We start from the raw sequence: 14,486 nt of genomic DNA, 5'->3' as shown, positions 1-14,486 counted from the left end.
CTGTTTGCTTGATTCAAGTGTCCATATCTTTTGCCACAAATCCTTCGCTGCCTTTCTTACCAACAACTTACCATAAACTTTTCAACAGTTTCCTCATTACCTTTATAAACTTTAGCTTAAGGCTGCCTTCCACACCATCATCGGCAAGGAATCCCACAGAACAGCAGATTAACTAGTATATACACACACTCCCTCATGACTACTCGCTCCATTTTTAGATCCATCAGTAAATACCGACATGATTAAAATAATTCTTCTTTACATAACTGGAATTCTTTCTTGTTTTTTCTTCTTCTTTGTTCTTGCTTTACCAACCGACTTATTGGTGCATTAGCGCCGCCTGCTGGATAGAATTTAATATAAAAATAAAAGATTTCTGGGTTAATCTGCTTGGGGTCCCCAAATGTTCCATTCAGCCTGTTTTGCCATACTTTTCCAGAATTACGTTGACAGAATTTAAAACAAACAAGCAAACAAACTACACTGATTAAGGACTTTTATTCATTTATTTATTTTATTCAGTATTAGCATAGCCTCCATAGCCTTCTGTTGCTATAATGTGGTGTTTTACTCATTTGCCTAATAAGTAAGAAAACTCCGAGACACAAATTCCTTGGGGGCTGTGTCAGGAAGGGCATCTGGCAAGAAAATCTGCCAAATCAAACATGTGGAACTACCTGCTGTGGTGACATCTGGTGAAGGGAGCAGCTGAAAATAGCTCTAAATGAGCATAAACTTTCTCTGCTCAGCTTATGCTTCCATCTGTTAACCCATGCCTTCTGCAGAGAAAGCATTAACAATGCACACCAACATCAGCTCAACACCACCTTGACAATGAGTGCAAGTAAACTACTGTAATCACTGTTTATGTGAGTAAAACACTGAGATTTTATTACTAAGCACATGCAGGTTTTTTGTGATGAAGATTTTTTCGTGTGCATGAATGAGCTGATTTTCCAAACTGTATCTTTAATCCCCCCTTAACTTTAGAAAAAACACTAATTTAACCCCTAACCTCATGTCCTGAGGTATGTATCAACTTCCAATGTGATGATGAGCAAAGACTTTCTCCTTCAGACTAGCACACACACGTGTGGTTCATCCAACAAGATCATAGAGCCATGCCCAGAGACCATCAAAGTATTAATTATTTCTAGGGCTACAGTAAAGTGGAGGTGGCCTTCGATGTGGCATAGGGGTGTGGTAAAGAGGTCCACATCAGGGCTGCTTGTATATCGACTGAAGCAGAACCACCAAGGCCCAGAGGCTGAAGATGTTGCACAACAGCAGAAGGCAGTGCAGACAAAATGCACAGTACAGTTTTCGCTAACATAATTCAGAATTTCTTACAGCAACCTTTCGGTATGTAGGATTATTAAAGGTGGCCAGAGTTGAGCCGCCAAGTGGTCAAATCCTGACCAATGGATGGCTTTGGAAAATGAAAAAAGTGGAAATGAAAGGAAGGCCTCCTCGCAAGTATAATTTGTGTCTCATTTGAAAATAACCCCAACATGCTCATTATTTATAAAATACAGTATCATTTGAGTTGTTTTTCTTTCCTTTTTAAATAAAACCAAATGTAGTCAGACAGTAATACTCAATAAAACAAAAACAGCAACCCTTACTCACAGGGGGACACCACAACCCCACATGTTTTACTTTTACTCCAGATGTCCTTCCTGAAACAAGCCCAAAAGGACTGTTGTATCCAGCATTGAACTAGAGCTTTTGCACATCAGGCATGTGTGTATACCACTAAACTACGGAGCTACCGAAATCAAACAACCAACCAATCAAACCAATAGACAAACATTCTCACACTTGCGTCCATAAGTTTTAATGACACTATTTGTGTTATAGTTGTGCCTTTGTACACCAGCACAGTAGGAGTGACTGAAGTGCAGGTCAGCCTTAATCCTTAAAACTTAAGTCATTTTATAAAAGTACTAAAATAACTGTTTAGGAATTGCATGCACACTGACACATTTCCAGAGTAACTGGATGAACTCACAGAATTTGAAACATAAAACAGTTTTTAATACTCAGCCTTTATTGCAGTCGCCTTCAGATCCTGCTTGTTTGTGGGTCTCTACCCTCAGTTTTGTCTTCAGTAACTGAAAAGCATGCTCTTTAAATCAGGTGACTAACATGGCCACTAAGAACATTTCTTTGCCTTGAGAAACACTTGGATTGCTTTTTCAGAATACTGTGGAGTTGCGTCCAGTCAGTTTTAGAGCATTTGTCTGAATCTTAGCAGAAAGTACAGCCCTGTACACTCCACACTGGCTACGTCTTCCATGCCATAACATTCCCTGCGCTGTGTTTGACAAATAATCATGAGTGATTCCTTTCCTTTTCTCCTTTTAGAAATCTTATCACCTCATTTTGATTTTTTGCTTTAGTCTCATTTGAAGTTTTCATTTCTTTTTATTGCAAATGCTGCATCTGCGATGAAGGTGCTTTACTCTGGTGAAGAAAGGTTGCTGCTCTTCTAGAAGCCCATGCACTGCCCCATGCAGTCCTTCTGTCATCGTGATTATGAGATGATAGTGAGAAAGCCCCTCTTTGAACCAGTGCTGATACAGGGTTTCCTCTCATCGCAGTGTGACTTGTGAACAATGCTGGAGTTCATATTTATAACAGATGAACAGGAGCTGCAAGCAGACTCGCTTACACGAGTATCATCTGCGCGCTGCTTGAGCGGAGGAGTTAACATATTATATATTTGCTTACATTTGATTACTGAGCTAGAAATAGTCACGAATCAACATCTTATGCATTCTTCTACTTTGTGTGTGTGTGTGTGTGTGTGTCCGTGCGCGCGCGTGTACATCCTTTGATAAGAAAACTTCGAAAAAAATATTTCGAAGTTTTCACGCAGTTATGACAGATGCCCCCTTCTGTGGATGTGAGCGCGTGCGTTTCTGTTTCTTTAGATTAGCATTTTTTCCGCTCAATGTGTCCGATTGATAAAGATCGATTTGAAGGTGTCCGCTGTTGTTTCGGCTCAGGTTTGTCTAGAGAAGCAAGTCAGAAGGAAGTCTGCAAACATTAAAAAAAAAACTTAACGTGTCAGCTGGTTTAACGTTTCAGTCAGGAAGCGAGAAAGACAATGCGGAAGATAATAAACGCCGTGCAGTTGTGTGTGGGTGCGCGCACAGTGGCGCGCGCGCGTGAGTAAACCGCGTAGAAGCGCGAGCCACCAAAGAGGGGTTCCCTTTACCTTACAGTCGGCGAAGGGTGCAGAGCAGGGGCTTCTTTTTTCTTCTTTTTATATGCGTTTACGCTTGGACAGCAGCGACGGAGAGCTGCAGAGCACCGAGTGGATACGCGCTCCTTTTGGTCTCCGTCGCGTTTGAACTTTTCTCAAAGTGAAATGACCAGATTTGAAGGTTAGAGTGACGCGTCTTTGCGCCTGTAGTCGTGCGCTCTCACGACGAATTCAGCTCGCCAATGCCCAAGGAGTGCAGGAGAAAGAGCTCCAAGGACTTCGGGTTCTCGGTGAGTGGGATAAATGAGGCGTCTCGTTTAGAGCGAAGAGTGGCTGCCAAGTCTTCGCAGATTTGCGATGAGCTCATTGAGACAGCCGCTCAGATCGCTCCGTCGTCCGGACCGCCGATTGTGATGGATGCGCCCCGGGTACCGCAGGTCACCATCACCCCGGAGGGGGGCGGCTGCTCCCGGGAGATGCAGCAGGAGGACTGGGATCGGGCGGTGGACGGTACGCTGCGCAGGAAACTGTCCAACTCTTCGATCTCCTCCACGGGATCCTCCGCCGTGGAGTCCGAGGATGATCTACTGAGTGACAACGAGAGCAAAAGCAAAGGCATCGTCACTTTAGAGCATCTGGTGGAGCCCGGAGAAGTGAGTAAACTGCAAAGAGATAGCGATCTAATGGTCGGTGCAAGGTCGCCTCGACGGTTCATTTTCTCTTAAACAGTGAAAAATAACCGAATGCACAGCTAACAACAGTAAAGGTGGAGAAATACCACTCTGGGTTTTTTTTATTTTTTTATTTTCAAACTGCAATCCTGACTCCCATCTGTGTGCCTTTGCAAATGTGCTATTACACCGTGAAGAGCTGAGGGTTAAAAAAGAAGAAGAAGAGGGCAAAGCAATAAAATAAACAGCACTTAAACAGCAAGCTACTTCCTAACGAAAGACCCACGGGGACTGTTTTACTGCAGAGAACAGGCAATTACAGAGTGATAACAGCATCCTTTCATTTTATATTGTTTAGTTTAGTTTTCAAACGACATAAACACACAGTCTGATTTCTCCAGAAACACATCCCCCTGGGAAACCAGTCACGTCTACATTTCAAGCTATCTTGCATCTCTTGTTTTGGTCATGGAAGTGTGTTCTGGGAAATTTCAGTTATGAGTTATACTGGTCTGACAGGTGTCTCTTGCTCTCTATACAAATACATATGTATGAAGATGCTTTGAGGTCTTTCAATAGCATTGGCAGAAAGCACAGGAGCATTGTGAAACTCTGGGTCACTCTCACCCATTTAAGTGATGTTATCGCTCCTTATTTTTAATTGGTCATTAGAGCCTTTCCCATTCTATTAATGACCAGGCTGTAAGTAAAGAAACTGACATGAAAATGCTGCTAAAAGCTGGTTAGCCTTTGTTGCATGGAATGTGTTGGATGACTGATGTCAGAGTTATGTATCATCTTATTTACTGGTTTTTATCTTCAAGGCCACATGAAACTCCTTGAGAGAAAAATACAACCTTTTTTTCAATGGGATGTTTTGCACAAAAGATTGTGCACAGCTCAAGTAATTTAAATTATTAATGTCAAAAACGGACCTGTTGAACGTCAAGCTTGATATATTTTGAAACTGTAAGTCTCGGCCTTTTCCCTCCTTAAGCACACAGGCTTGTGTTGAAGGACTGGCCTTTCACCCTCACTGTGGGTGGAAATTTGTTTGTATTTCACATTCTTGTGGCTGGCAAGTGTCAGGGGACATGCTTGCGTGGGCATTAAAACTGAGCTGTCTATCAAATCACATGATCTCTCTGATTATTGTACAATTACATCCGAACAGAATGTTTTTGCAGTTCTGGAGCTCGATAGCTGTCGCTTCACATGAGCTGCTGGGAAGTTGAGTGCGATCACAGTGAGTCACATCTGTGTTTCTTCACTCTGAAAGCATAATCTGCTTTTTGTCTTCATTGTCACCACTCTTAGATTCAGACTTTCTCTTGGCTAGCGTGCGCCTGAAAAGCTGACCATTTCTCTTTGCTTTTCCATACAAGGTCCGGATCTGTCACTTTCTTTTAAACAGACTGAACACACATGGCCCGTGTGACCCAGAGGACGATCTCGCTGAACGTCACGGTGTCCAGTCTGTTAGATTCCTTCCTAAATAAAAGGTCGTTTTTGTAACTTAAAATGGAAAGAAAATGTCACTTGTGTCAACGCTGATAAAAGCTACTGTTATGCTCCTCTCCCATCAACCCACACTCCAGCCCACACAAGGACGCCCACACACAGAGTAGCATAGGCTAACTTGTCATTGTGTAATAAAGTTTTTGTGGTCAGTACCCAATTTTAGATTTGGCCTTTGACATTTAACAAAGAAGCGCCTCAGGAAGTCAAATACACTCACGTATCAGTAGCTTTTACTTGTTTACATTTCAGGGCAGACGCTGCACACAGATTAAGAGATGTTTTTAGCCGACTAAACAGCAGGTGGACGCGTTCATTTGCCAATCTCGCAGTGCTTTGCATTCAATTACCACGTCAAGGTGGCTTCACGTGGAAGGCATGAGTTATCGTGGCTGGTTTAGCAGAACCTGACTGAGTCACATGAAGTCTGATTTCAGCTATGTGTGTGTGTGAGTAAGAGCTTTTCTTTTTGGAGTGTTGTTTTTGACTCCTTTGTTCAGATCAGCCTGTTGAGTCAGTGTCTCACTCACACAGTACGGTGTTACAAAGAAAGGTGCGTCTGACGGAGCAGAAAAACATTGTTGAAGGGTGACCTTTAAGCAAACATTACACTAGTCCTGGAGCTGGATTCCTTTTAATTTGAAAGAGCAAACACGCATTATTCCACAGCTGGTGAATAATTATGAGACATTATTTGATAACTACCTAACTTTAAAGCACTTTGCTGCAAAAAGCAACTAAAATGCAAGACACTGTTAAGGATTCAGCCACTGTTTAAAAAAAAATCTTTTTGGTATCCTGCTCTTATTAGATCTCTATGCAATTACTCAGATGATGGAGAAAGAGAAAAGCTTTCTTCTGCACAGTTTTTCAAGTTTTTCTCATCTTCACTTTTGGGTTGCATTTTTGTTTTAAGATCTAAACTATACTTTTTATCATTAAAAAAAAATTCCATGCTTTTTAAAATTTAACATATGTTCTTTTAAGCTCTGATATGGTTTTATGACCTGTGAATATCTCTGTATTGAACCGAGTTAGTCATCTAATTTAACATGAGTCTCTGTGTCTGTGGAGGCTGATCTCCTTTAGACAAAATCAGAGTAACATAATCAGTCATGGAAACATGCATCGTTGCCAACAACCTCATAATGTCATGCATAATAATAGGTATAGGTCACAGATGTCAGCTTACCACAGAATAACTCTTCATTAGACTTTGCTAATATTAAATAAGCAGAGCTCAGAATGCTGTCACTTTACTTGCAAACACATTTTTTCACTGTTGCGCCATTGGTGCTTTTTTCTTCCTAAGTAAAACTCTTAAGTGCTTTTCTTTTTTCCATCACCTTTGCCGAGGCATGTTTTGAGCTGCTATTCTTTCTCTAGCAAAAACGCACTGTAAGCAGACCGTGCTTTTCAGGTTCCAACATGCGAGTGAAACCAGTATAATATCCAGTGTTATCAGTCCAAACTCTTCCGTCATCAAGGTCAGTGCAGCGCAGGGTGAACGATGTGAAGTTTCAATGTCAGACTGTGTTTAAAATCTAAATAATGGGCTAAGAGCTGCAGGGTCGTTATGTTTACAATAAAGCGCAGAGTTCAGATCTAAGCCTCTGGTTCCTCTTGCTTGTGGATGACAGCAAATTATTCCTAAATACTAAGATTCCACTGAATTTCAGCCAGTAGTCACTCGAGCTTTTCTCACGTTTTTTTTCCTCACTAATGTGCTGAAAATGTGTGCACTTAAAGTACTCACATTAACTGATAAATCAAGAAAAGCATCTGAATTTAAATCTGCTTGCTTGTGGAAGTCTTCACAGTGCAGTCTTATCAGCAAACAAGTAAGAGTAAAATCAAGTGAAGCATATCACCTGACATTTAAGAGAGCCCCGGCTGGCCCCTGAAGACTTCTGCTATTAGCGAGGATGGTAAACTGTGAGATACTCAAGCATGAGCTGAGGGTTTCACTGAGAGAAGAGCCCCTGTTTCGTTTCCTCTTTCGATCAGAGCACACAGAATGTAATGACCTCCCCAGGCTAAAACCTAAACTCCAAGGACATACACTGGTCTTTCTATCCCAAAAGTGGGAATGCACTTATTTTGCTTTAGTTGCACTTCTAATTAGTTTTGAGATGATCTGAAGAAGCACAGAAATCTTAGTGTTTTATTTAAGATGTGGTAAGTTTTCTTGGAGGAAAGATAAACAGGCAGTTCCACGTAAGTGTGAAGCATTTTTGTGTTTCTGGAAAAATGCAAGCTGTTAATGTGTTTGTTCTGAGCGTGGTGTGAGACAGAGACAGAGAAAGAAGAAGAAGTTGGGGATGATGGTAAAAGCAATCCATAAAAAACAAAACAGATTCACCAAGAAAACATGGAATACTCCTGAGTCATGTCATTTTATTTTTTATCTCCTAAATTTTTATTGGTTAGCTAAGATGACAAATCCTACTTAAAGGTGCATTCCAGATTTTTCCACTGCAACCAGGAAATGAATTAAGCTGCAAACAGGCTCCTGGTTTTTCAGCAGGAGGTTTCGGAGACTTAGATTCTCTCACTGTGAATCAAAGTTGTCAGCAAATCACCACGCCGCGTTGGAGATGCTGAATAGAGATGCTGAATGAGATAAGAGTTTCCACTGAAATGGCATTTAACTGACCTAGATAGGGGGTTTCATGCAGAGGAAAACCAAAAACCTGGCATCAGCCTCACTGGGCAGAGTTTCCGTGTGATCAGATAACTACTCAGTGAACAAAGTGGAGAAAGTGGAGTGGACGAAGGCCCGTTAACGCCACTCCTTCCTGCTATCAGACCAATAAAGAGCCCACAGTTAGACCCAAGTGCTTAAAATAATTCTTAACTTTAGCAGGTTTTGAAATGTTGTATTTCTTTTAACTCAACATGAATTAATTTCCTTTCTCTTTGTTCTCTTGCATGACTTCACCAGAGCAAACCACCGTGGTGGAAGCTAAAGACGTTCGTCCACTGGCCGTTCAGTGTGTCCCAGAGGAAAAGAATAAACTGGGTCCAGTTAGCCGGGCATAAAGGTGTGATCTATTCACATAAACCACACTTGACTCGGACAAATTACATAATATTTGTCCACCACTTTAGTGGAAGTAAATACTGAAGTTGTTTCCCCATATTTATTGCTGCCCTGAACTTTGCTATACATTAATCATGTCAGACCAGACATTAGTCATTGAACTGCCACCTCTGTATTACAGAGGTTTGTGATGCCCAGTAGAGAAGAACACGTAGCAAGGGAGTCATGTCTTATGGTGCCTACTCATCCTCTCCAGGTGCTGCCCCCCGACTAAACCAAAGCATTTCCTGAAAATCTGCTGTTGTATGAAAGTACCAAATTCTCCCAACATCGCCTGGTAAAAGCTGACAGTAACTAAAAAACAATTTGGCAAGAAAAATCCATTACAATTGCACCCCAGCTATAGACTGTATATAAAAGATGGACGTAGCTAGGACTAGTTTTTGAAAGCTCTTTCTGAAGCTTCAGGTTGCTTTTTTGGAACCTGATGTGAACATATTCAGACAAGAGGCTGGTAGGCTGCGTTGCGACTGTGTGGGTGACACAATGCCTGCTAATTAGTACTAAGTAACTATCATACTTTTAAAACAGTAGATTGTTATGCAACAAATATACATTTTGGACAGTCCATTCCTAATGTTGTTTGTCAGATAATCGTATTAAAGTGCTCCAGAAAACAAATACAGTCAAAGCACAAAGTTCTATGGCTAAATTAGGTAGATGAAAGGAGTTGAACCTAGTCAAAGAATCCACCTGCCATTCAAAGATGTCACACACTGAACTTTCTATAGGATTTCAGTCTGTGTGTAGTAAGGATCAAAGTTAGTGGCATGGCATATTTGACTGATAGCCGCTATTATCCTATTATTCGTTTAAAATAGCCTATTTCAAGGCTTTTATTGCGTCTTAATACAATTTCAGCCCTGTTTTGTTGTCAAGAAGAGGCAAAGAAATGGGAAAGACTAAAGCCATTTTTAAGCATGACTGACTTTGGTATTTGTTACATGAGGGTCAGAGGGTGGTTCTTTTGGAACCTGCCTCAAGTGACCGATCAAAGAACTGCAGCAACTTTAGGTACCTCCTTGTTTTTCATCCACAGAAATCTTTGCTTGGTTACGAGTCATTTAATTTAATCTAAAAGAAAATGTAACATTACATTAGAGTACCTACTTGTCACAGACAATGAATTTACATTGAAGGACACTTTAACTTCCCAGTATCTCCCAAGTCTTCACATGCAGGTATATTTACCTCACACTGGCAAAATCAGGCCGTTGTTCATTCCTGTCTTCATCTAATCTCAGGCAACTTCAAAGCAGCAGATGAGGGCACCATTCTGAAAAAGTTCTCAGAGAACGAGATGCAGTGTTTCGAGAAGCTGAGGAATGACGCATTGCTCCCGTTTGTGCCTGGATACCACGGTGTTGTGGAAAAAGACGGAGAGTCTTTCCTTCATATGACTGATTTACTGGCAAACTTTGACCTTCCTAATGTTATGGACTGCAAAATGGGAGTAAGGTATGAAAGTTATGTCTTCACTGTCTTATTTACAAGTAATTAATTTTTATGCACTGCTTTTATTTTTTCTGCACATGTATTTTTTGATAATAGAGCCATACATTCACGTAATACATGTAACTGCATTAATATGTATATATATATATATTATCACTACCACACTATTCGGCTAGTTGTTAGCTGCTAGTGTTTTTTTTAATGAATTAATAGGAAAGTGCAGGCGAGTGATGGTACATACAGCTTAAAGTGGTTTTGCTCTACAAGGGAACACCTGTTCTAACTGCAGGCTATATGCTTGGCTTCCTGCCACAGCGGGTGGGGTGTCTCAGTGTATCATGTGCACAAATAGGCAAACACACACATGCGCACGCACACGCGCATACAAACACACAATGGCATACATATATGCTTGAATGCACACATGAGCGTATACATGCATATGTTAGTGCATGCAGAGGCATGCAGGTACTGACACTCACCCCTCTGAGGGTTTTGTTTCCGGTTCAGCAAAAAAAATACGCAGACGCACATACGCACACGGACTTAGAGACACTGACTCACAAAAACACACACGCAGAAGAGTTACACACACTACACTTACAGAAACACCCAGCATAGCTTTTCATTGCCTGTTTGGTGTTTGCGTGTCTTTATTTCTAAACTATTCGTATGCATACACAGAGTTTCACACACTCAGGGTGTCCCTGGAGACTCCCCTTTGTCAAAAACACTCTCAACCACACAGTTGCAAAACCGCTAAGTTGCACAAACACACACTCACGCTTTCACTCAGCTAAATGCTGCACACTGGAGTCTCCTCTTAGCTTCCCTCTTCAGCACAGAGGAAGTGTGGCTCGCAAACTGAAAATGAAATTAGCATCTGTTTGCACGTAACTTTATGCCAACTGTGAGTGTGCTGCTGGAATCTTCATAAACAGAAATAAAGGCTTTTAGAGTTGCAGGTTTTCTTTCCCCCCCTCTTCTGTGCACTGATAAGCTCTTCTAACATTTGCTAGAAGGGTGTAGATCTCTTTGGCTTTTAGCACAACTTAAGAAAAATTGCTCTGTAAAGTTGAGCATGAAAAAGGAGTAGGCGAGTGTTGACTAATCTTACTTATCTTTCATCTTAATTACTCAAGATAAGTGATTAAGGCCAGACAAACCCTGAAAGTCCACTGACATTTCTGTGCCTTTAAACTTCTCACTTCAAATGCCAATAGCCTAAATTCAGCACCTGAAAATCCTTTGCTCCATTCTTGTTGAAGGACCTACCTGGAGGAGGAGCTTGTGAGAGCGAGGGAACGGCCCAAGCCGAGAGAAGACCTCTATAACAAAATGGTGGAGGTAGACAGCGAGGGGCCAACTCCTCACGAGCATTCCCAGCGGGGGGTAACCAAGCCTCGTTACATGCAGTGGAGGGAGTCCATGAGCTCCACTAACACCCTGGGCTTCAGGATAGAGGGAATCAAGGTAAAAGGAATGATGTGTTATGGTGTGGGATATTTTTAGTGTAAAGGAAGCAAAAAATAAATTTACACAAAGGATCAGAATCCGTGTATATATAAGTCATATCAGGCACTGTAAGGTAAAGCATATAATATTTAATATTTGAATTTCCTTACACCAGTATTTGGACAACAACTGGGGAAATAACTGCCTGTAACATGAAGGCTTTCTCACTGACAATGAACTCAGACTGAACTTCTCTGCTCTTTGGATCTTTTTTAGCTTATTCAAGGTCGCTCTTTTAGTTGCCTTCAATGTTACTCTTTTTTTCATTCTCACTACTCTGATCAGTCACTATTGGCTACACCAAGCATCCCCTTTTTGTTAAAGATCTTTGATAAGCTTGCTGCAGCTACGCAACATCAAACAACAGCAAAACAGAGACAGCAATAGGCACCGAATGTAGTTAGGCACTTAGCAGTGGTGCTGATGGAGACTGAAAGAAAGTGAAAGTGAATGATAGCGTGGCTTCATATATATTAAGTCTGCAGCCAAAAATTGTTTATTAATTGCAGTTTTAAATCTGAGTTTAACATCTGAGTCATGTGGCCTCCTAGTTACTCTTCCTGTGCTACACAACCTTAAATTCCAGCTGACACACCAGATAATTATCTTGAATTGAACTTATTTTATTGTGTAATGTTCATGTGAGGCATGGTGCCACACTGTGATTAGAATTGTGGCCTCACAGCAAGAACGTCTTGGGTTCGAATCCACCATTCCTGTGTGGAGTTTGCATGTTCTCCCCGTCCAAAGACATGCAGTTAGTGGGATTAGGCTACTCGGTGCATCTAAATTGCCCATAGGTGTGAACGGTTGGCTCTCTCTCTCTTTTCTTTAGAAAAGTGACGGCACATGTCGAACTGACTTCAAGAAAACAAGATCGAAGCGGGATGTCATCCAAGTCTTCAAGGACTTTGTCGGTGGAAACGTCAACATCGTGGTACGTGGCAGTCAGTTATCCTCTTCACGCACATTTTTATTCATCCGTGTAAGGACTCGGGAGTAGACACACAGTGCAGCGGTGCAGGCGTTAACCTGAAACGGCTCATCAGCTACGAATGCAGCAGCCGAATAGGCTCCCACATCCGCGTTCAGTGTTTGAACAGATAGAAATTGTTTGTAGGCTCTGCCTTTACATTTGAAAAAAGCTCTAAAGGCAAACAAAAACAGCCTCGAAGCGATCTACGAGAATAAACCACAGAGCAAATATTCGCACTGTGATGCTGTTTGAGTTTTCTATTAGGGAGGAGGTTCTCAAATATACACTCTTGCTACATCCTGTTGTGTTCCAGCTATCTAATCCATCTAATATATGAATTATTTTAATTTTTTTTTCAACCACAGAAGTCATATTTGAGCAAACTGACAGAGATCCAACAAGCCCTGAAGACATCAGAGTTCTTCAAGCGACACGAGGTGAGAGCTCCTCTGCGTACAGTAAAGATGTGTGGCAAATTAAAGGGAAGCAAACAAAGCAGCCAAATAATATTTTTGCACCTGGCACTTCCTCCGAAGCTCCACTCAGGGGAACAAAGAGTTTTTCTTTTTTTTTCTTAGAAAATATTATCTTACTTATTTCTTTTTTTTAATGATAGGCTTGAGATCGCCATCAAACACACACCGGGTACTGAGTGTTACATAATAATATTACTTGCATAAAAAATATTTCAACATGAAACGGGACTGTTAAAGTTTACATAGATACGCGGCCGTGTATCCGTACTGCTTACACTGAACCGTGGCTGAATTATCACATTATTTCTGGCCAGTTGTACGTCATGTAACAGCTAACGATGTGTTGGATTAAAAAGAAAAAGTACTGCTGCAGGTTTTTTTTTAATATGTCGCCCATCTGTATTGATGCAAGAGTGGTTATTAAAAGCAGAAGATGAAGAATCAAAAGCTAATACTAACAGCTTTTTGTTTTATCAGGTCATTGGCAGCTCCCTCCTCTTTATCCATGACCATACGGGCAACGCGCAAGTCTGGATTATTGACTTTGGCAAGACCACGGCATTACCAGAGGGCCAGACATTAAGTCATGACATTCCCTGGCAGGAGGGAAACCGGGAGGATGGTTACCTGTGGGGTTTGGAAAACCTCATCCACACACTGGAGTCTGTGAGCAGTGCCGCCGGCGCAGAAATCGGTAGCTCGGTTACCAAAGAAAACAGCCAAAATACAGAAACACACAGCCAGTGACCTTTGACTCAACGGGTTTAAGGAACAGCAACTATATTGATGGACACTGCGGGATGGTTTCAGATATGATTGATTGGTCGGGGTTATTTTTTTTAAAGCACAGAATACTAAAAATGAAAACAAGAACATGACGGGCATCAAACGTAGATCCGAGGCTCAGGTTTTCACCGTTTTAAATGTAATGTGACCACATTTAGCATCGACACCGACTAAAAAAAACGACGCTGTGCGACGGATGCTGAACAGAGGGAAGCAGGAAGTTTTGTCACTATAAAGAAAATGATTGAGAAAATGCACCGACACTAATTCAGCCTCCTACATGATGAACAGAAGTAGAAGTGCAGGCATTGTGCATTTCACTTTCAGGATGTTACGAGTGAAAAGCCTCATAAAAATGTGCCTGTTCATTGTCTCAAGAAGAGAGCGAACGAGCACAAGTTACAGACTCATTCTCACGTTACACCACTTACTGTAACCATCAGCCTTCAGTGTATTATTAAAGGTTGGGGCGTATGTTCAGTATGTAACTGTTTGGCTCACAGACCTCACAGTTATAACTACAAAATATAGCACATTCCCAGTATAGCACAGTCTACTGCGTAATGACTGGAGTGTATTATGTGTGTTAGTCTCTGGTGAACTGTCTTTCATTGTATAGCAGATTATTTCTCTTTAATCAAGTTCATTCCTGTGATCAAACTTGTAATCGTTTTTATTTCCGGTGATGGACGTCATCAAATGTAAATGAAATTAAAATGGGAACAACGTTTCTCTTCTATCTTTAGTGGTGGAACACTATTTCACACTATATGTG

General features: G+C 41.3%; 1 protein-coding gene across 1 annotated transcript; it reads left to right on the top strand.

The window, feature by feature from the left end:
• Window positions 1–3,110: 3,110 nt before the first annotated feature.
• itpka (inositol-trisphosphate 3-kinase A) lies at window positions 3,111–13,882 on the top strand. Its single transcript, XM_005916646.3, has 7 exons — window positions 3,111–3,864; window positions 8,345–8,444; window positions 9,748–9,961; window positions 11,227–11,431; window positions 12,309–12,410; window positions 12,815–12,886; window positions 13,403–13,882. Exons 1-7 carry the CDS (start codon window positions 3,454–3,456, stop codon window positions 13,670–13,672), a joined length of 1,374 nt encoding a protein of 457 aa, XP_005916708.1. The 5' UTR covers window positions 3,111–3,453; the 3' UTR covers window positions 13,673–13,882.
• Window positions 13,883–14,486: the final 604 nt, after the last annotated feature.

This window comes from Haplochromis burtoni, unplaced genomic scaffold (assembly GCF_018398535.1).
Source record: "Haplochromis burtoni strain Fernald_Lab_line unplaced genomic scaffold, NCSU_Asbu1 Contig_16, whole genome shotgun sequence".
Lineage (NCBI taxonomy): Eukaryota > Metazoa > Chordata > Actinopteri > Cichliformes > Cichlidae > Haplochromis > Haplochromis burtoni.
Note: the sequence above shows the minus strand (reverse complement) of the source record. Positions and strands in the feature narration are given on the sequence as shown.